The sequence below is a fragment of the Ambystoma mexicanum genome, chromosome 6p (assembly GCF_040938575.1).
Source record: "Ambystoma mexicanum isolate Mex_15411 chromosome 6p, UKY_AmexF1_1, whole genome shotgun sequence".
Taxonomy (NCBI): domain Eukaryota; kingdom Metazoa; phylum Chordata; class Amphibia; order Caudata; family Ambystomatidae; genus Ambystoma; species Ambystoma mexicanum.
In genome coordinates, this window is record NC_090935.1 from 868,842,688 (window position 1) to 868,865,886 (window position 23,199).

General features: G+C 47.6%; 1 protein-coding gene across 1 annotated transcript in view; it reads left to right on the plus strand.

Annotated features, from left to right (window-relative positions):
- Positions 1-23,199, plus strand: part of MAN2A1 (mannosidase alpha class 2A member 1) — a 1,346,034-nt gene that overhangs the window by 1,131,675 nt on the left and 191,160 nt on the right. Inside the window, exon 18 of the mRNA XM_069625484.1 lies at positions 10,227-10,368. Within this exon, the coding sequence (XP_069481585.1) occupies positions 10,227-10,368 (142 nt within the window). The remainder of the gene's footprint in view (positions 1-10,226; positions 10,369-23,199) is intronic.

Consider the following 23,199-nt stretch of genomic DNA (forward strand, 5'->3'; position numbering starts at 1 on the left):
GTACCAAGTGGAATTACTGTCAAACACCTGTAGTCCTAAATCTTTTGCAGTGGTCCCAGAGGGAACTGCACAGGTTTCTGCCTAACAGTAGTATGGGTGGTCTTCTCTTTCTAGTGCCGATTCTCCATAATGTGCGTGTGGTGAGATAAAGTCCTTAGGCGGTGAAGGGGTGTTGTGGTGGTTTCGGCAATGCCACTTTGTAGGTGCTTCAGGGATGGTTTTTAGGTATAGTATTTAGGCTTACCTCTGCGTATGTCTCATTTGCTTTCTATGAAAGAAGTGGACAGGAGTTGCGTACTGCGGTGTCAGAGCTTCTGCATTTTTATTTTATGCACCGTTTTCTTTACACCTTTGTGGGGGTTCCATTGCCGCGCTGCCCTGTGAGCGCTCGTGGTTAAAATACTTTATGGGCACTTAAGGTTCATTGCGTGTGACTGCGCTGGTAGGGTTGTGTGCGTGGGGGCTTCCAGGCCAGTCAATCAGTGCTTTGGCCTCTTGCCCCTTCCGTCGCCCCCCCCTCCCGGGCGCCATGTAGGGTCAACCTGTTGATGGCTCACCGGTTGTTGTGAAGAGTGATCATGGGCGGAGTGGCTTCCTGGGCTCTGCGGCCCCCAGGGGAGCGTCTGCTTACCGCAGGCAGCTGGGGCTCCGTCTCCAAGCCCGGAGACACACGGGCTGGGGTCCGCAGCGGGTAAGTCCCTCTGGGCGTGCTGGGCTGTTGCACGTCTTTACTCTCCGCACGGATGGGGGGCGCCGAGAGAGGCGAAGGGAGGTGTCAGGCGGGCCTTTCGTCATCACCATATCCTGGCCGGCGCGTTGGTGTCAGCGGGTTTCGCTTTCACTTTTGAAGCGTCTTGTGAGGCGCAACTTCACACAGTGATTTCTCCCCCTTCTTAGCTCCGATTTTGTTTGTCCTCACCTAAAGAAAACTTTAATTTAGCAATTGGCCCCCCAACCTTTACACTGAGAGACTCGGGTGTAGGCTAGAAACGCACTGAGTTGTTGACACTGTGTGAGGACATAAGTTCCTCCTTAAAATCAATTGCGGGGAATTGGTCCCTCACACCTACTATTGTTGTGACAAGTTGATTTAAACATATTGTCCGATATTGATAGACTCCAATTGGATTAATTTGCTCATGTGTATGTTTTATTTTTTGTATTTGACGGTTTTTAATCACGTCTTTTGAAGATATTTCAATAAAATGTGATGTTTATCTACAATTGACCTATACTACCATTTTTGAATTTAATTAACATCATGTTATCATTCTTCCCATGTTACTTTTTCTCCCCAGTTTATTATGTAACAGTTGGGTAGCAATTGTGGAAACTGTTTATACACATTTGTTGCAGTGGTACATTACACAACCATGAAAATTGACTAGTGAGGTCTTCCAAAGAATCACATGCACTAGTGACAATTCCATGTATTTAGGAATGCGGTCAGTTCTTCTAGAAACATCACAACAAATAGGTCTTCAACAATAGAAAATTAAGATGCAACATCGTCCTTATCCTTACTTAACACCCACTGTATGTCCCTCTATCAAGCCGACTCATCATAAACGCTCTGCTAGGGAGCCAATGTGCTGTAAATAATGTCAAACTCATCCACCCACAATTTAAGCCAAAGTTACATCCAGTGTCTCCTTCTCTTCATGCAAAAATATTCTTGCCATGAATCTAATTCCTATCTGCAATTATTCTTTCTGAAATGTCCTTAGAAACATAATTTGGAAATTGCAAAGATCTTTAACTGCCATGGGTTTTCCCCCCCAGTGCCAAGGCCTTTTTTGGTGATTTCAGTATTTCACCATGCAAAGTCTTCTTTCCTTGGCACTTAAAGGGCTGATGCTTGTTAATCTGCTTAGAATCACATGCTGTGCATTTGGCCCGACATCCAGTGGAAACTGCTGAGTAGTGCATCTTGTCTTTCGGGGACTGAAAAGGGTCATCAGCATAGATGTGTTTGTAGCACTATCCCTATTGTGACATGTAGTGTACCCAAAATCCCTCACACGCCGAGGTCCCTCAGATTGTTTTTTTCCGCCCAGATAACTGGTCGCCCTATAGCGGTGCTCTTACATAAGAGACATTGTTTATCTTTATACCGACTTTGGCAATTAAGAACTTCGACGAAGACTGCGGGAAGTTTCTACAGCAGTGGATTTCGGCACCTAAGATCTGGCGGCTGAGGTATCGACGTGGGCCGGCCCTGTGGCCGGCCTACACAGTAGGGAGAGTGGAGCCGGGGTGGCCATATCTTTCGTTACGTCTTTCGTCTTTCCCCCCTCTAGGTCTGGCCATCCTTGTTTGTACCTTTCGCTATGGACAGGACTCAATTTAGGTTCTGCCCTAAGTGTAATGTCAGATACCTGTGGAAAGACGAGCACAGAATGTGTAATTCTTGTCTCCCCTTAGATCACAACAAGAAGCGGTGAGCGGCTTGTAAGCTCCTTTCAGCCTAAGACCCTTAAGGAGCGTCGCGTATGGTATGAAGCGCGCTGAACCCTCCTCCCCCACGCCACACCCACCAAAAGTGGCGGGGGCTCCTGCAATGACCAAACATCTGTATCAGATGTTATAGACCTTGAGGCGGACACTTCTTGGTCCGCCACACCACGCCTGACCCTTCAAGGCCTGACACATGTCACACTTCAAGGACATCACCCAACGACAGGGGCATACAAAAACCGCAACACACTAAGCACACAACCCCACCACCAATTTCGACAGTTCCGTCGAAAAAGGTGAAGGCACCAACAGGGCCGTCAAATGTTGGCGGATTCCTCTGATCGGGTAGATCAGCAGCCTTCCCTGCAGCCGCAGCAGCGTCTTACGACTGGGCACTCCAAAAACAAGGGCGCTACCCCTAAATCGGGTTTACACGTCATTCGACGCCCAGACGGTCCCTAAAGGCTCGGTAGGCCTAAAGCCTACTACTAGGCCTCCAGGTGAAAAATCTACTGCTAGGCCCTCTAACGCCGCGGTAGGCGGTAAAACTTCCGATAGGCCTTCGAACCCGTTGACTCAGCCGATTCGGCGGCGGTTGAAGACCGCATCGCAAGAATTACTTCGGCGGTTGGGCTGGTACCTACACCGTCGAAACGCATTGGGGCAGGCCGCGGACAAGTCTAAAGACACGACATGGTGCCCCGATACTCACAAAAACTACGAGGACAGTCAGGAGCCTCTGTCCAACATCCTAGGAGACGAATTCCGACACCAAAGGGCAGAAAACAGCGTTTTTCCACCTTTAGGCCCTTCTGGTTCCTCTAAGTGGACAAAGGAGAAATTTGAAAGGTGCATGGTTCATCTTGAAAAAAATGTCTTTTTTTTCTGAACAGCCTTCCCCTAAGAGATCTCGAGGGGAACCTGTTGTAAGATCGGCTTCACGTTTTCAAGAAAACCTTGACTCTCAGCCCTTGGTTTCTGTTCATCGTGAAGAGGTGGTCCAGATGGACACTTATCAAGACATCTACAGTGAAGAAGACGACCCTTCCTTCCTGCAGGACTACACTGAGGACTAGGCGAATGCCATGGACAACTGAGAGGAAGCCCAGCAAGTGGAAACGGAGCCATGTACACTTCCCATGCAAGATTAGGACACTGATGTTCTATGCCTGAATTCTCCTCCATCCACCCCGGCTCGCCAGGCCTCACGTGTAGACGACCAAATGGCCTTCAATGCCATTTTAAGGAAGGCAGCAGATCACTTTCAGATCACGACTCAAGAGGCGGTACCCGAACAAGACTTTGTGGAGCACATTCTCAAGGAGAAACCCCCCTCACGCCAAGCCATTCCCTGCCTAAATTCTGTAAAAAGAAGATTGGCCCCCTCCCTGGTGTCGCCAGCTCAAACCTGGGCAGTGAACCCAAGAGTGGAAAAGCTATTTCGGCCAGCTCCTCCGGACCCTCAATATATTAAAGGCCACGCCACCCCCGACTCCTTGTTAGTGTCTACCACCCGGAAACGGGCAGGAGTACACCTTGCTTCGGGGGAGGCACCTCCGGGTATGGAATCAAAGAGGTTGTACGCCCTAGGTAAGCGTGTTACCTTGGCAGCTGCATACACCACACACATAGCGAGTAACACCACGCTGCTGGCGAGTTATGCAGACGCACAATGGAACATGGTACAGGAAGGTCTCCAGGAGGTTCCTGAACCCGTTAGGTCCAGGCTTCTCACCATTGTGGCCGAAGGCAGGCAGGTAAACCAGAATATAATCAAGAACACTCTGGACACTGCTGAGACAGCAGGCAGGTCTCTGGCCCAGGACACTTTACTCAAGCCGCACGCTTGGCTTCGTAACGCATAGAAGAGACCATTCTCTCCGGGAAAGCAGTCGACGATGCCCTGGAGACGGCCAAGAATGAACATGAGACTCTTAAGTCTTGCAACAGATAACTCAGAAATCCTGCCCCCCAAAGGGGAGGTGGTTCTCATCGGTCCTTTCGTGGGCAGTCCTGTGCAAGTCAGAACAACTACAGCACGGGAAACTATAACTCTGGACAAACATCAGGAAACCCCGCCAACTACCCACCAAGGGGTCAGCGACGCAGCAAAGGCAGAGGTAGAGGACCCAATCCCAGAAGAGACGCAGCCTCTTGTCAGAAATGACCATCAGATCCAGGTCCCCTCCATGTCACCCCGTTCGGGGGGCATTTAACATCTTTCCTTACAGCATGGGAGGGGGTAACTCCAGACCAGTGGCTTATAAAGACGGTCGCCCAAGGGTACTGCGTGGAATTCACCCGACCACCACAGTTCAGACCGCAAACGCTCACGGCGCCTCTCACCGGACCATCTGCAGATCCTGAATCAAGAGGTGGAAGCGCTGCTGGGAAAGGATGCATTAGGAAGCCGTCCCTATTCTTCAGGTAAACAAGGCTATTTATTCAGTGTATGTACTTGTACCCAAAAAGGACCTCACCATGCACCCTGTTCTAGACCTGCGCCCAGCGAACAAATGTATAAAACCTCAAAGGTTTCGTATGGTAACGCTACAGGAGGTGATCCCACTGTTGAAACAGGGGGACCACATGGCAACATTAGACATGAAAGATGCAAACTTTCATATTGCAGTGTTGCCAGCGCACAGGAAATATCTAAGGTTCATGATAGAGGACAGGCATTACCAATTCAAAGTGCTCCCCTTCCGCATAGCCTCAGCGCCAAGGGTGTTTACAAAGGTCCTGGCAGTAGCGGCAGCACACCTGCGCAGACTGTCCATCCCAGTTTACCCTTACCTCGGCGACTGGCTCATAACAGGAGACTCTTAACGACACATGCTTTTTGAACACCCAGAAGACCGTAGACCAACTGTTCAGTCTGGGATTCGCCATCAACGAGAAGAAGTCCAGTCTAGTCCCCAGTCAAGTAAAACAATTTCTGGGGGCTCTATTCCAGACGAAGGACGGCTTCGTCTTCCCCTCCAACGAGAGGGTTCAGAACATGCTTTTTTAGATCCCTCAATATGTAGCCATTCGGGAGGTGACGGTACGCAAAGACATGGGTTTGCTAGGGATGATGGCGTCATGCATATACTTGGTTCCCCACGTGCGGCTGCGCATGCGTCCCATGCAAGAGTGTCAACAGCCAGTGGTGTCAGGCCATCGGACAATGGGAAGATCTGGTCTTTGTCTCGCCAGCCCTCATTCTCTCTCTCAGTGGTGGTCAAGGGAAAACCTCTTGAAGGGGAAAACCTTCACCACCCCTGCAGTGGAAGCCACTCACGACAGGCGCATCTCTCACGGGGTGGGGAGGCTCACCTGCTTCAGCAGACAGCGCATGGAGTGTGGTCCCCACAAGTAGCATCCAACCATATAAATCTACTGGAGGTATTAGCAGTGTTCAAGGCATTGAAAGCCTTTCAATCGCAACTACAAGCGAAGACATTGCTGGTTCTGACAGACGGCACCACAGTTATGTATTACCTGAACAAACAAGGGGAGACACACTCTCCAGGGCTATCCAAGCTGTCCCAGAAAATTTGGATGTGGGCTCTCAGACACAAGATGTTCCTACTGTCATAACACGTTCCAGGGGAACTCAATCTTCTAGCGGACGTACTCAGCAGAGATTTCCCACTGCCCGTAGAATACAAATGGCGTCTGCACGAAGACATTGTGTCCAACGTCTTCGCTGAATGGGGCTTTCCAGAGATGGACTTGTTCGCAACTCAAGAGTACGCCCAATGCCAAGACTATGCCTCCAGGTTCCCCCAGAACTGCTCCAAGGGGAACGATCTCTGGATAACATGGTCAGGGAAATGTGTTTACGCTTTTCCCCCCGATTCCCCTACTCATCAAGATAATGCACAAGATGCACCAGGAAGCAGTCACCATGATATTGGTAGCCCCCATGTGGGCCCGCCAACCCTGATTCGCTCATCTAATGGAAATGTCCCTCTCCCCACCAGTAAAACTACCCTGCCCATACAACATGTTGTCTCAGGACAGGGGGGAGACCCTACACCCATGCCCACAAATTCTGAACTTAGCGGCCTGGCTCCTGAGGTCATAAAGTTTGGACACCTTCAGCTCCCTCCGAGATGGATGGACATTCTCAGGGAGGCTAGAAAACCTAACGCCCGCTATTGCTATTCCAGCAAATGGAAACGGTTTGTCATCTGGTGTAATACCAAGGGCTTCAATCCCATTGATTGCTCACCCACACACATTGTGCGGTACCTTACCCATTTGTTAGACAAAGGGTTGGTCTTCAATTCCCTGTTGACTATTAATCAAATACTGTTGATTAAAGCTTTTATGGAAGGGGTTAAGAGGATTTATCCTTCCATTTCTCACCCAGCTCCTGGATGGGATCTAAATGTGGTTTTAACCAGACTCATGGGATCTCCCTTTGAGCCAATGCATAAAGCAAGTCTAAAAGACCTTACTTACAAGACAGCCTTCCTAGTGGCTATCACTTCTATAAAAAAAAAGGGTTAGTGAACTACAGGCCCCTTCTGTTCTAGACCCCTTTGTTACAGTCCACCGGGATAAGGTAGTTCTGCGCACTCACCCCAGATCATCTCGAAGTTCCATGTGAATCAATCGATCCATCGATCTACCTACCTTTTTTCCAGAATCCCAATAGCATGGCCGAAAGAAGCCTAAACACAATAGATGTGCGCAGGGCAGTCATGTTTTACCTGGAAAGAACTGAACCACTGAGAAAAACAAACCAATTTTTCCTTTCAGTGGCAGCTGGTAGAGAAGGGGATCCTGTCTCTAAATCGGCTATGTCAAGGTGGATTGTCAAATGCATCACACTATGTTACTCTCTTGCTAAGAGAGAACTGCCCTTCAAGCCTAGAGCACACTCTACTCGGGGCACTGGGGCTTCCATAGCATTCATTTCAATGTTCCCCTAGAGTCCATTTCCAAAGCGGCAACCTGGAGTGCTGTGCACACCTTTACAAAACACTATTGCCTAGACACTTATTTTTGATGATTGTATCTGCTTAGATTCACATGTGCCCTCCCTACCTCCCCGCTCTGGGTGGAAAGAACATAGACATCTTACTACTTTCTCTCTTCATGTACTGACTCACAATAGCCTTGGGCTCCCTCATGGCAGAAAAAATACCAGGGACCTCGGCGCGTGAGGGATTTTGGGTAAACTACACGTCACGATAGAGATAGTGTTACAGACATGCCTATGCCGATGTCCCGTTTCGGTCCCCAAAAGACAAGATGCAATACTCTGCGGTTACCACTGGATGTGGGACCATATGCACAGAATGTGAATCTAAGCAGATACAATCATCAGAAATGCTATTACGGTGAGTAATGCATGTCTTATATCCATAGGGTTTCTAAAATAATCACAGCAAGTTTTATTGTTAATTGGGACAATGGCTGATGTGGCACTACATATCAGCAGGTTATTGGCAACCTAGCCCTAGCTAACAGACTTAAGGCAGTTGCTTCACTGTTACTGGACTGGGTGGCCTACTGTGTCGGCCATGATCACCCGGCTACATTGTTTTCATTTTGGTGAACATGTCATGCATGGAGCACAAACTTTTTTTTTTTTACCAAAGGCTGCTCTTATTATTGTCCTTTTCACCATGGTGCATTAAAGAAGGGAAGAAAACATTTGATGTTTGGGTTGAGTGGGGAGAGATCTGGTGGAGGAGGAGAGGAGCCACAGGATGAAGCCAGAATACTGCTTATTATGCAGGCTAATATCGTCTGATGCAGCCCATGGTCTTAGTAATGTTTGGCTGTGTTACACTACCAGGGTGCTAATATCAAATGTCAGAACAACATCAGAAATAGCTTAAGTTTGATACTCTTTTACAATCGTCCACAAACCCTATTGTACCCTAAACAGTTTCTAAATAGTCAATCCAACTCTGTCAAATGCCTCCTTTCTTCATAGGATATTGCTGCAAGAGGAATGTTCTCATGGATTTTGGGTAGTAATATTTTCACCCACCTTCTGTCCTTCAATCTGGTTCTGAAGCTGGAATTTGTTTCAGAATAACTGCTTCTAACGCTGCTGTGTGTATTTTCAGATTTTCAACTGTAACCTTCTTCAAGGAAAGAAGTCAAATATTGGTATAGAGGGCATACGCCTTTGCATATCTTTATTTAAATAAGATTACAATCTGTATCTAAAGGAGACATTTAGCAAAGCTTCATAAAACTGCCCTGTACACCCATCTGGTAGTGGAGAATTTTTTCTTTCATTTCATAGATTTTGCCTCCCAGCCCCCGCTTCCGGCCCAGCTGCCCCTTACCTCAAGTTCATAAATTCATCTGCCTGCTGTCTGTCTTTTCACTCCTTTAATTATGCAAAAAGCTTTGCTCAAAAACACATTCCAATTTGTCAACATCGCGATACCTCCCTGTATGCAACATGCTTTTAATTGAATGCACTTTTTGGAATGATTTCTGTTGTCCAAATACCATCAATTTAGTTAAGCTTCTTTGTTGAATTAACATTGATGACCCCGCACCAGGGATGTAGCCTTCACCAAATAACTGCTCCTCAGGATCTGCCCAGGAGGATCTGGCCATAGCACATACAATTAACGTTGCATTTTTGAGCCGAGAGTGAACTTGTTGAATCAATTGTATGCTGCTTCATAGCTACATACTGGCACCAAGATGCCACCTTACTTTTTTTCCACAGCTTCACTCGTACTCCCCACCCCCAAATAAGATTGAACCAGTCGCAGTATAGCATTGCCCAAACATTTGTAAGACAGACCTGTGCTGAAAACTGTGAACAACCAGTCTTAATATTTGCAAGTAATATCGGTCTTACCTGCTCTCCTTCACCACTTGTTATGTTGCCTTATGTGCCTTGTGCTTTCAGATGGCATATATGTTCTATTTACCACAACTTATTTTTTGTGATATTTTATTCTGCATGTGCTCGCTATCCATGCTACCCATGAACTAGTATTCACTTTTCATCCTCTAATAACTTTCTAGGGTATTATGTGTTGAGTAAACCTTGGAGCCGTTATTCTTTTGTACATCTGCTTCTTTTCAGTCATTACTACATGCATTAGCCAAGCACATGTCCAATAACCTTTTGCTCAGTATAAAAAGTAGTATGTATAACTGATAATCAAGTTAGTCTTCAGCATCAGAAAAAGTATTGCCTATTTCTGCGGGCTGTTAAATTACTAAAAATTAAGACTGGACGACCAGTAGTTCTTAAGGAAATGTTTGCAAGGGTTGAAAGTAACTTTGTAATCAGTAAAACTTGAATGCATGCCAGGACTCTCAAATTCTACTAGCCCACTAGCGTTGGTGAGCTGTTTTTATGCAGAGTGAGTACCAATTGGAGGACAACCGACCTTGCTGGCAAGTGTGGGGATAATAGAAACTTATTTTTCATTTACTGCAAGCACAATTTGTTTGCAATAAATGACAAATGTGTTTCACTGTGCATGTTTCACTGTGCATGCTTCACAGCATTGCAGCAAATATGAATTGTGCTTATGGCGACATGCAGCATTTTTCAAAAAGCATTAGTAAATATTTTGTCACCAGTCACCTTGGGGCAAGTGAATTTCTCTTAGGTCGTGTATGTAAACTAAGGAACTCTCCTCGAAGGTCTAGTGGTATTTTTAAGAATGTCCAAGGCCTGCATTTATTGGGGGAGCTCTCGTATAGTAAAAGTATGTATTTTGTAAGCAGCAAAAAGTATTAGATTTTTTTCATGTCCATTAAAATGTTTTTATTTGATCTTGTAGATTCAACCAAGACAGACCATGTCCAAATTGCCGCTTCAAGCAAATGTCTACCCTATGACTACAATGGCCTATGTGCAAGATCATAGCAGTCGTTTTTCACTTCATACAGCACAGTCCTTGGGAATCGCAAGCTTCAAAAGTGGTCAGTGAAAAGGAACGTTCTAAAATGTAATGTTCTAAATCATAAAAGTGTGATATGTTTTTGTGGGCGAATAATCTGGAGTTCTAAAACGTTAATAGCAAAGAATGTTCTCCAGGTCTAAGGTGTTAGGTTTCAGACTATCGCCCTAAAATGTGTGGACATTTATATATGTAGAGCAGACGCTAGCAAACTTATGGTGCATTTTTAAAAAAGGCTTGAGGGGTTGGGGATGGTGAAAGCATCCATCAGAAATATGAGAGAAAATTAAGACATTATCTATTAAGCCAAGTCACGCATTCAACAGCACCACCCATTAGTTCACCTACCAGTACATATCACATGAGCAAAGACCGCACTGCTGGTATGCGGATTTGCCCAAATGCAAGTCTTAAGTTCCAGAAACATTTCTTTGTCAGTTTTTCTTTGACAAATGGCTTATTCTACTATAGATGTAACAACTCTATAGTCAAGGCTACATTATACTTTACATAGGAAAATGCCATTGTTTTGTCTGTGACACTTGACCTTATCCACAAAATGCTACTACATTTGTCAAGCAACTGATATGGCGGGATTCAATAACTCATTCCAAGTTTTCCAAGTTTTATCAACTTTCTTGTGATCAAAAACAATACTGATAGTTTTTTTTTGTGCTTTGAGTTTTCCATAGCACAAACACAAACATACTTTCAAGAGGGATATGTCAAACTTGTCTGCTTGGATTTTTGGCTCACAGTTAGCTCTTACTTTGAACTGATGCTGCCCACAAACTTTGAAAATCTGATCAGCCAAAGAAAATCATAATAGTTCTTTTTTTAAATGCTTAATACCAGCGAGTGGTTTCTAACCGCAGGATCAAGATTTGTATCTGTGTTGCGCTGCGTTGTCTTGCTTCCAAGACCAATGCGTTGCCCCTGAGCTATTCTTCCTCCCAAAAATATACCTATATATACGTACATGCACAGTACCTGCCAACTGATCTAAACATGTATAGAAGAAACAAATAGACACCACAGGTCTGCAGTAACAATGCAGTAAAATAAGAGAAAACGGCAAAGTCCTTAAAGAACCGATGAAAACAGCAATGCGTACAGACATTCACTGAATGAGATGGAACAAAACTCCAAACAGTGGAATGAATGCATGAAGATTGTAGGTCTTGTAGGTCTGGAGTGAAAAAATATGCGCCAACAGACTTAAAAAACAAATACATTTGTACATTTTCAGTACAATAGCCATAGATAACAGGCACTGCATAAAAGTCCACACCATAAGCACAAGACCGACAGCAAGATACTTTGAATATTGGGAATGTTATCCCATTCAGCACAATAGCTATTCTCCAGCATTGGATCTTTCATGGATTCACATGCTTAGAATATTCCCCGTCGTCAGGCTGGGAATCCCCGGTACATTATATAGACCCTTTCCCGTAGGAAAACTTTTTCGACGCTTATGCGTCCTATCCACCTCGTTTTGTATCATGCGTGCCCGCGCCGTCAGGGCGTCATGATATAAATACAGGCCCCGCCCCCGCGCTCCCTCAGATTTCAACCGTCTTTCAAAGTAGTGGGATCCTCGTGTTTTACTACTAGTGAAAACTAGGTTGTTTTTGTCTGTTTCGCTTCGGCGAAGTTCAAATTCTGGAGAATTATGTCTGGAAAAGCGTTATTTCGCCCGTGTGCAACCTGTGGCCTCAAAAAGGTTTATGAAGGTGATGGCCACATGGACTGTATCTACTGTCTCCACCCGCACCACTCGGCGGATACATGTGAAATTTGTCAGGGTTTCTCCCAAAAAACCCTTAAGGACCGAAAAAGAAGGCTGGTCGACTGGCTTAATGACGGAGCAGGGGCCTACCCGGCTTCGGAAGTTGGCTCCACGGCCTCCAGGAGTAAGTCGGAACCTCCATCGAAGAAGGTGCGGCCAGCTGAAATGCGCTCTGAGGACAAGCATAAGAGGAAACAGGATGAATCCTCCTCATCACATAAAAAGTCCTCCTCCTCCTCATCATCTAAGACGGAGAGGCTAGCGCTATCGAAATCCTCCTCAGGGGACCGTCCCAGGTCTTCCATGAGTCGGGAAGCCTCAGCCGGGAAGTCGGCATCCAAATCGACGACGAAGTCTAAGAACTCGACGACGACGACGACTTGCTCGTCGACCTCGGTGTCATTGACGATGCCTATTACCGTTCAAGCAGCAGCGGTGGGGATTCCCCCGTCGACGGAGACTCAGTCCATGGCTTGGCTGCCCGAGGTCTATGACCCGATCCCCCCGGAGGTCTCACTGCAGCCAGACACGGCCGGCTCGGCGGAAGGGGAAGGTGATCTGGTTCTGCAGCCATCGGAATTAGGCTGACGGCCTTCCACGTCGACTACGACGGCGACGAGTGCAAACGGGGGTGTGGTACCGCTATCGTCCACGTTATTGACCCCCCAGACGGTTTTGTCTCTGGATGTGCTTAATACTCTTCAGAAGCTCCTGCAGCGGCTGGATACGCAGTTCCCTCAGCCCGGGACGTCATCGTCACTTTTGTCTGTACCTTCCGTCGACGAGCAAACTTGTACGGCTCGATCGACGACGAAACACCCATCGGCTCCCCAGGCAGTAAAAGATCGTCCTCGAGCACAGGAGGAGGGTGAGTTGTCGGAGTCCGATTCTGTACTGGGTGACTCAGGGTCAGACATCTCCCTGTCACCTTCGAGGGACCCAACATGGAATTCGGATGTAGAGGTAGAGTCTGCGAGGAGCCAGTCACAGCCGTCTCCCCCGGATGATGTGGGAGCCTTCCATGCAATGATGGGGAAAGCTTGTTCCGAATTCGGCTTGATTCCGGAGGAGCAGAAGAAAGACTGTTTCCTTTTTGACCATATGGGTCAAAGGAGAAAATCGGTTTTTGCCATCCCAATCCTAGACCACGTGTGGCAAGAAGGTCTCAAAACGATGCGCCATCCGTTCTCGGAGCCCGCCATAAAGGGACGGATCGAGAAAAAGTTTAAAGCTCCGGAGTCCACTCCAAAATGTCTAACATCACAGCCTCTGTCTGACTCGGTGGTGTCGGCGGCAGCGGCTAGGAAGGCCAGGGTCCAGCAAAAATGTTCAACGCCACCTGAAAGCGAGGCTAGGAGACAGGACGCCTTTGGAAAGAAGGTGCTCTCGGTCGGAGCGACGACAGTAAGAGCAGCCAATTCCTTAGCGATCGTGTCACGATATGATAGGGAAATGTGGCACAAATTAGCCCCTATCCTAGAACACCTGCCAGACGAACACCGGAAAGCAGCTATGTTACTGGTGCGGGATGGCGAAGAGGCCTCGAACCACGCTATCAATATCGCAGTTGACCTAGCAGAATCTGGGTTCAAACAAATCAACCATGGAGTAGTGCTTCGTCGGCAAGCGTGGCTCAAATGTACTACTTTCCGCCCTGAAGTACAGTACAAAGTCCTTGACATGCCATGCGAAGGGGAACTCCTGTTTGGCGAAAAGGTTGATGAAGCGCTGAAAGGGATGAAAGAAGACACGGATACTCCTAGGTCCCTCGGCGCCCTTCAAACGGGTAGAAATTTTCGTTCTTTTCGCCCCTTCAGGGGTGCTTCTGGAAACTCCCGCTTTGGAGCCTCGAGGGACCGTGGATTCAACAGGCCCTCTTACTCTTCACAAGGTTTCAGACGAGCGTCCCAGTCGGCACGTAGAAGCAGGGATTATCAAGCCTCCAGACGGCGAGGCTCAGGTCTGTCGTCAACGAAGACCAAGCAAACCAGCAACCAATGACGGCCTTCGGAACGTCCTGGGGGGTCGAGTCTCTCATCACTTCGACCGATGGAAATGCATCACCACAGATCGATGGGTCCTAGACACGATTCGCATGGGTCATACGCTGCAATTCAAAGACAAGCCTCCGCGTCTTCCTCCTTTATTCTCGACACAGCCCCACCTCCGAGTCCTACGACAAGAGGCGGCACTTATGTTGCAAAAAGGGGCGGTAGAGAGAGTTCCTGTAGCACAGGAAGGACAAGGAGTTTATTCCAGGTTCTTTGTTGTAAAAAAGCCAAACGGCAAATGGAGGCCCATTCTCGACCTGAGGGTACTCAACAAGTGGCTAAAGAGCCTAAAATGCTAAAGCTCCAAGAGGTTATCAGGTCGGTGCAACCCATGGATTATCTATCATCACTAGACCTTCAAGATGCTTATTTTCACATTCCAATACGCCCACGACACAGGAGATATTTAAGATTCGTCGTCGGGAGAAAGCATTTTCAGTTCAAGGTCCTCCCTTTCGGGCTCAAGTCCTCCCCCAGGACGTTCACCAAGTGCTTGGCCCCTATAGTGGCCCATTTAAGGAAGGACGGTCATCATGTCTATCCATATCTAGACGACTGGCTGGTCAGAGGTTCATCCAAGGAACAAACACGAGACAGTCTACGAGCCACAATGTCCCTCTTACAGGAACTGGGCTTCGCAATAAACTTCAACAAGTCCTCCGTAGAGCCTTCGAGGACCTTGGTCTTCCTAGGAGCGGAGTTTCATACACACACAAGCCTGGTGAGACCATCCAGCGAAAGAATTCAGAAACTTCAAAACAAGGCGTCGGAATGGAGAGGCGGTACCAAGGTCTCGGTGCGCAAGTACATGTCCCTGCTAGGGACCATGTCGTCCTGCATTCCGCTAATAAACAACTGCCGTCTGTTTATGAGGCCTTGCCAGGAATTTCTAGCGGACCGTTGGGCGCAGAGCCGAGGTCGCTGGTCCGACAGACTGGTCGTCGACGAACAACTAGTTCAAGCACTCGGCTGGTGGAGAGTGTCTACTCATCTAACGAAAGGGATGCCTCTACGGGAACCAGAGTTTCAAAAGACGGTGGTGACGGATGCATCGCTGAGCGGATGGGGAGCTCATCTGGATACGTTACAGGTACAAGGCCGGTGGTCCGTGCAGGAGTCCTCCCTGCATATCAACCTGCTAGAACTGAGAGCAGTGCGATGGGCTCTAAAATCTTTTCTTCCGCAACTGAGGGACTCGGTGGTGCGTGTCATGACGGACAACACCACTACGATGTTCTACTTGAGAAAACAAGGAGGGACACGTTCCAGATCCCTATCGACGGAGGCACAGAAAATCTGGCATTGGGCCCTACAACACAACATGCAAATCTTAGCGTTCCACCTACCAGGCGTGAGAAACGTGGAAGCAGATGCCCTCAGCAGAGAAATGAACGAAGTTCACGAGTGGGTACTGAACGACCAGCAACTACAACAAGTATTCAAGAAATGGGGACACCCGTCCATAGACCTGTTTGCAACGAAGAACAACAAAAAATGCCATCAGTACGCAAGCAGATGGCCTCAGAAGGGCTCTCTGGGGGATGCGTTCTCCTTCCCATGGACGAACAAATTCATGTACGCATTCCCTCCATTTCCCCTGGTCCGGAGGACATTGCAATGGATCCTCAGGTACCCATGTCGTGTAATTCTGGTGGCCCCATACTGGCCCAGACAGGTGTGGTTTTCAGACCTGCTACACTTAGCGGCGGCGGAACCGATGAGATTCAAGAAGACCCCCGACCTTCTGTCTCGACAGGACGGTGTTGTTTGGCATCACGACCCGGACAGCCTCCAGTTGACGGCCTGGCTCCTGACTTCGCCGAATTTGGTCGGCTAACGATTCCGGAGGACTGTCGGCGTATCCTACAAGCGGCAAGAGCACCTTCCACAAACGCCTCATACGCGTACAAATGGAAAAGTTTCTGTCAATGGTGTGAGGATCAACCAGGCTTGGCCCCGCAATCGATTAAGCCAGAACAGCTCCTTCCATACTTGCTGCTCTTAGCTCAAAAGGGCCTGTCGGTATCTTCAATAAAAGTACACCTAGCAGCCATTTCCAGGTTTACTCGTCGACGGCACTCGGCACCTTTGTTCAGCGACCGCCTGATTAAACACTTCCTTAAAGGCCTCTTTCGGAGTTTCCCTCCAGAGAAGAAATTTCCGCCGGAGTGGAGCCTCAATCTGGTCTTAACATCTCTTATGAAGCCTCCTTTTGAGCCAATGTCATCATCGTCTCTAAAGTTTCTGTCGTGGAAATTGGCCTTCCTAGTGGCCATCACTTCAGCACGACGTATTTCAGAAGTTCAGGCTCTAATGGTAGACCCACCATACTTACGATTTTTCAAGAACAAGGTAGTCCTAGCCACTAACCCGCAGTTTATACCAAAAGCTCCTTCAGTGTTCCATAAACACTCCTCTATTGTGTTGCCTACGTTTTTTCCGGAGCCATGCTCGGGAGCGGAGCGCATGCTACACACATTGGATGTAAAAAGGGCTCTTAAGTTTTATCTCCATCGTACGCAACCGTTCAGAGAAACGAGACAACTGTTCGTGGCCTATGGTTTGGGTGCTAAAGGAAAAGCCATTTCGAAGCAAGGACTGTCAAGATGGGTGTCATCTACCATTTCGTACTGCCATTCTAGGGCAGGGAAGCCTCTTCTACGACGGCCAAGAGCTCACTCAACTAGAGCAGCGGCATCGTCGACGGCACTGTGGGCCGGAGTCCCTCTGGGGGACATTTGCATGGGGGCTACCTGGGCGGCTACACACACCTTTACCCGCCATTACTGCCTGTCGCAGCAACATGCCGAAGATACCAGGATGGGACAGGCGGTGCTTCGACACCTATTCCAGTAAGGTAAGCCCGGCTGAGGGGTTGCATCCTATGGAATTTGTGACTGTATGTGGTTCGTTTTCCTGTGTTAACTATTACTGATGTATACATGATCATAGGGAACGGGCTTTGCGAACAAAGTATATGGGTTTGCATGCACGCCTCCTCTTTGGGGGTGGTACTGCTGTGTAATCTATTCTAAGCATGTGAATCCATGAAAGATCCAATGCTGGAGAAGGGAATAGTTTCTTACCTGTAACTCCATTTCTCCAGCATTGGTATCTTTCATGGATTCACATGTGCCCACCTGCCTCCCCTGAACATGCAAACCGGTTCCCCCACTACTTTGGGGGCCGAAATCTGAGGGAGCGCGGGGGCGGGGCCTGTATTTATATCATGACGCCCTGACGGCGCGGGCACGCATGATACAAAACGAGGTGGATAGGACGCATAAGCGTCGAAAAAGTTTTCCTACGGGAAAGGGTCTATATAATGTACCGGGGATTCCCAGCCTGACGACGGGGAATATTCTAAGCATGTGAATCCATGAAAGATACCAATGCTGGAGAAATGGAGTTACAGGTAAGAAACTATTCCCTTCATGCATAAGTCTGTTTTCCCATCCAATTCATTGGGCCCCCAGCATATCTGCAGACTTTTGGTGACCCTGACCTTATTTTTGGCATTCGGGTGTCTTTAAACCACACCCCCTGACTATAAAATCATTTCGTTTTGATGGCAGTAGTTGTCTACATTCCCTCTAAGCTTTACACATGCGCACCTGCCCAGCGTCCCTCAGGGTACTGCTCAGAGCATCATTAACAGCGCACACAGACAATTACCACCATCTGAAACCTTCATAATGCATAAACCACAGCAGTTCCTATTTGCAGTCTCTGTTAAGAAAATTAAATTATGCTAACTAGCCTAAATGTCCTAGAATAGCCCTGTTTACATTACTCCCATTTTGAGATTTCAAACCTATTTAATTTGCCCACCTAGGATTTTCGGTAGGCAAATTTCATGCTCAGCCTTGTCACAAATGGTACAAAATACTGAGTCTCAAGGCTGCTACAAGGGTTTTTTGTTTGGTTTTGTGGTTACTAGGGCTGTAGCTCCCTCCCTCTGTCTCTCATCTCCATGGGGTTCGCCTCCCTAACCCAGGCATCCGTAATCCTTTTAATGCTACTAATCGGTAACCTCGTGTCTAAGCACTGGCTTACTCCAATGGTGTCTCCCTAAATGTAGGCTAAACTCTCTGGTACTTCTAAGCTTTCTCTACTCTACCAAAGGTATAGTGTTCTGAAGGAGTTTGGATAGTGCATTGCACTTGCTCTGGCCTTCTGGCTACTTCGGTCATGACTACTCGCATTCCCCTATACCTTCACTATCACACCTCTCCTGCCTACTGTTCCTACCAGTTCTGCATCCCATTGAGCATTCACTCCTCCTAACCTCAGCTCCACCCTTTGATGTTTCCACTCTTCCCACTTCACCTGATCACACTCCTCTCCTTCTCCCTCCTTCCTCTACTGCTCTCCTCCTTCCCCTCCTGATACTACTACTCCCACTTCTGCTACTCCTCCTCCCACTACTGTTACGTTCCTCCTCCTACCACTACTGCTCAAACACTCTCCTTTTACCCAATAACATGCACTTTCCATAGACTCCTTACTCAACCTTTTCTCACTTGCTGCACAACCACATACACTTCACACGGCAGAACCTCTTTCACTCCAAAACCAATACATCCGCTTCTTGGCACCACATCTCCACAGTCCTCCACTCCTTCCTTCCTCCTGCTGGTCGCTTTGTCCTCCAACTCCACTGATCTAACCTGGATAACCCACACAATCTGTTTCCTGTCCCCTGCTCTTAACCATCCTCCTATGCTTTGGATATATGCTTTGATTTGGATATTTTTCCCCTGGCCATTTAGGCCCTATGTGCCCTCTACCCCGATAGCGCGTATGCAAGAGAAGAGGAAAAACATAAGCCCTGCCCACTTTATTGCCGGCCTTGTCACACTCTTCTACTGTTAACAGCGTCTACATTATCTTTATACGGGTAGAGCAACATTGTAATATTAATTACAAAAAAGATGGCAAGCGCCCCTCTCTAGAAAGAACATGGCATGATAACCTGCTCTGTGGTTTTTACCCACTTTGAGAATCTGCAGCCATTGCTTTTTGCTCACTGTAGTTTTCACAAAGGAGGAATATCCATTTGCATATCAGTCTTTCTCCCGCCCACCATGGCTTTCCAGCACCAAAATTCCTGGCAAATCTCCTTTGAGCAAGAATGCCAACAGCAAAACCAGACAGGCCTAGTTGGGCCTCATCATTGAGGTGGAGCTGTGCCTCTCTGAGCATAGTGAGCAAGGGGTCCACATCTGGGTTTCCCCAGGTAACTTAGGGTGACCAACCCCAAGTTACTTGAAATAATACAAAAAAGGTAGCATGTGCTCCTCTCTAGAAAGAACATGGCATGATAACCTGTTCTGTGGCTTTTGCCCACTTTGAGAGTCTGCAGCCATCGCTTTGGTACTCTTGTTCAAAGGAAGTTTGCCTGGAATTTTGGTGCTGGACTGCCCTTGTGGGCGGGGCAGACTGATATGCAAATGATTATTCCTCCTTTGTGAAAAGTACAGTGAGCAAAAAGCGGTGGCTGCAGACTATCAAAGTGTGAAAAATACACAGAACAGTTTATCATGATGTATTGTTTCTAGAGAGGGGCGCCTGCTACCTTTTTTGTAATATTAATTGCTTGGCCTACAAATGATTATGGATATTGAAATTTTCCTAGCACTACTCATACGTAGCAGTAGGGCAATAGATATTCAGAGAGGAAGAAAAGAGGATCCAATGTAGGAGCCCTCCCGTCCCCTGCAATCTATCTGTAATCCACCAAAGAGGTGGTAATTAGACATCAATGATACTACATTCAAGTTAGTAAGCTGAATTTCCAAAAACATGGTTCATAGGAAATGCATTCATAAAGCAAAGTGTTCTAGAAACACACTGTTTAAAATTAGCAAGTATTTTTAATTACATATGCATGAACAAATATGGTGACGAGCAAAATACATTCCACAGATTCAATACAGTGAGGCTTTACGCGTTTCGAGGCAGATCCTCTTCATCAGGAGCCTATATTGAGCTGTTGATGATTGATGGTTGGAAATCAAAACAATGAAGGAAAAACAGAGTAAAAGGAACAGTGAATCAAAGGTTCTATATTAACAAGAGGGTATTCTGTAGTTCTAGACATATTTATAATCTAAGAACAGCGATAAACACAATCAAGTACATTAAATCCTTTCAAGTAGGAATAACGTGGAGTTTAAGCTTTACTAAATACATACAGAAGAGGTAACCACTCCTATTACATTCAAATAAGTCACATCATGTTCCAATGACTAGAAGGTTCTAAAATCCAAGGCCTACACGGCACAGTGGGATTTCCACTGTACCTTGATCCACAATAAAAAAGACAAGGTCACAGGGTGTGAAGCAGAGGTCAGAACACCTGCCCCCTGCCCGAAAGTAGAAGCATTGCAGGAGGTTGCAGTCACCATGCAGTAACTCTCGGCACCACTCTTTCTTACACTTTGACAGACTCCCAGGAAGCATCTCCGCAGATACCGTTTCCCACCCAGTCCTCCACCCCAGAGGAATGGGAGGCTTTCGGGTAGAAGATGCTTTACATCTGTACAAGGCACCATCATGGCGCACTGCTTTTTTGAACAAGATGATTGTGACCGGCTAATGACCGCAACTGCACACCTAATGGCTCGACCCCGGCTCCTCTGGCGAGGGCCCACACCTGTGGCAACATGATCATCCCTCTCTCATTGTGCAATCAGTGCTAGCCCCCTCCACTTTGGAATCATCGGCACCAGACACCCTCTGAAGTATGACCCACATGCGCATTTATGTCAAACATTGGTGAGATCTTCAATGACGAAAGTGATCCTATCCCTTTTGAGTTGGAAGCCCTATGCCATTTCGAGGTGTGGCACTTCTCGGAGTTTTTTGGTGAGAGAAAAAGATTTTTGGAGTTGGCTTCTGACTTACAAGAGGCCAGTGGTCTGGCTACATTCCCTGAATTGGACATTTTACCAGAGTTGACTGCGGGTAAGCCTCGGGCCTCCTTCCAGCGGCTGATCACCAAAGTGGTGGACACTATAGGATTGTCAGCCTCCTTCCAGGCCCAAAGTTCAGTTTGCGGTTGCGGACATCCCGCTTGGTCAGTTGAGGTCTTAGAACTGGAAGCCTGAAAAAAGCCTGCTTTCGTTTCTGCAGTTGAGTGAGAATAGCAAATAAACATCACCCTGCTACTTCAGACCCAGATTTTCTTTCCACCCACACCTTCTGAGTGCTTGGTGGTTCAGGATGTGGCTGACAACCAGAACACATTCATGTTTCTTTCTCTGCCTTTAGACAGAGAAAGCAAGCCATGGATGCATGGGGAAGAAAGTTTTTGCCTCTGGCAGTCTGCCCTTAGATCGATTCCTGTGCCCTGGCTAAATTTTCTATTGGTCTTTCGTTGCCAGTGTCTGGGGCGACTGCGCCCCTGCCCTATGGGGATGAGCAGGTTTTGCGGAATGGCTTCAAGATGGCAGAGGCATCTTGTCAGATATTGCAGTCAGGATTGGACACAGCTGACTGGGACTGGCGACGACTACAGGCACAGTGGTGAGGAGACACTCTTGGATGCAAACCTCTGGGTTTGCACAAGACTTACAGGTGAAGTTCCTAAGTATGTGTTTTGACTGGCCATAACCTCTTTGTGGCTAAGGCTGATGACTCCGTACAGATGTTCCAGTCCTCTAAGGCCACTTTGAAATCTCTGGGCCTAACAGTGCAACAAACCTCAGCTCCCGCTAGTAGGGGTAGAGGATTTTGACCCTCTGCCTCCTATGCCCACTGTGAAAGAGGTTAAGCACCCTCAGGCAAACCGCAACAATGCAGTTTTCCCAGAGATGGAGGTGGAGGACCTCCAATAGGTAGAATGTCTGCCCTTGTAGTGCCCTCTGCAGCCTCTGGCCCAACTGTGAAGGGCACCTATTTCATCTGTCCCCAGTAGGAGGGCAGATTTCCCCATTTGGCTAGGAATGGTGTTGCTCCAAGTCTGACACCTGAGCCTTTTATGTGGTTGACCACTGATATTGTCTCCCTTTCACTCAATTCCCTCCAGGCCATCCTCGTTCCAGCCCTCTTTTGCCACTGGACCTTCTCCTTTTGGATGAGGTTTGTCAGTACCTGGCAAAGGGCGCTCGCTCAAACTGGTACAACACTTGGAATGAGAGAGAGGCTTTACTTTCTGGTTCCAAGTGAGGTGAGTGGCTTGTATCCCATCTTGGATCTGAGGCTACTGAATGTGTACCCACGCTAGGGGAAATTCAAGGTGGTTAGTCTGGCCCAGATCCTCCAAGCAGTTAATGAACCGCACTGGTTGTTGTCACTGGATCTTTAGGATACCTACTTCCTTGTGCGTATTCACGCCAAGCATAGGAAGTAACTGAGTTATTGTGTGAGACTGCCACTACCAGTTCAGTTCTCTCATTGACTCTATCTTTGGCACCCAAGGTCTTCCAAGAAGCTTCTGGCAGTGGTCGAGGCCTGCATCAGGAGAGAACGCAGTGTATTTCCCTACCTGAGTGGCTGGCTTGTATGCATGCGCTCCCCAAACCAGGCGTTGCAATTGTTACGTACGTGAGGTTGATTGCCAAGCTTGGACTTCTCCCTGAACCTCAAGAAGTCTCAGGTTTCCCCATCGCAGTCCCTCTGATTTTTCAGGGCAGTCTTGGACAGTCACCGGGGCCGAGCTTTTCTGCTGGAGGATCAAGTTCTGAACATATTTCGGATGGTGCAAATCCTTCAATCTCAGAAACAAGTTCCTCCCTCAACCTTCCTGCGCTTGTTGAGTGTCATGGACTCCTGCATTCTGGTGGTTCTGGAGGTCTGACAATGAATGAGGTCTCTTCAGTGGCTCCTCTGTTGCCAGTGGTCTCAGTTTCAGGGAAACTTGTTTGTCCTAGGGCAGGTCTCACAACCTGACGTGGTGATCCCTACGAGACAACCTGTTGAAAAGGGGTGTTGCTTTGGCAACTCTGGCCTCGGCTGTCAGTGGTCAACGATGTGTCCTTAAAAGGTTGGGGAGCTCGGATGTCAA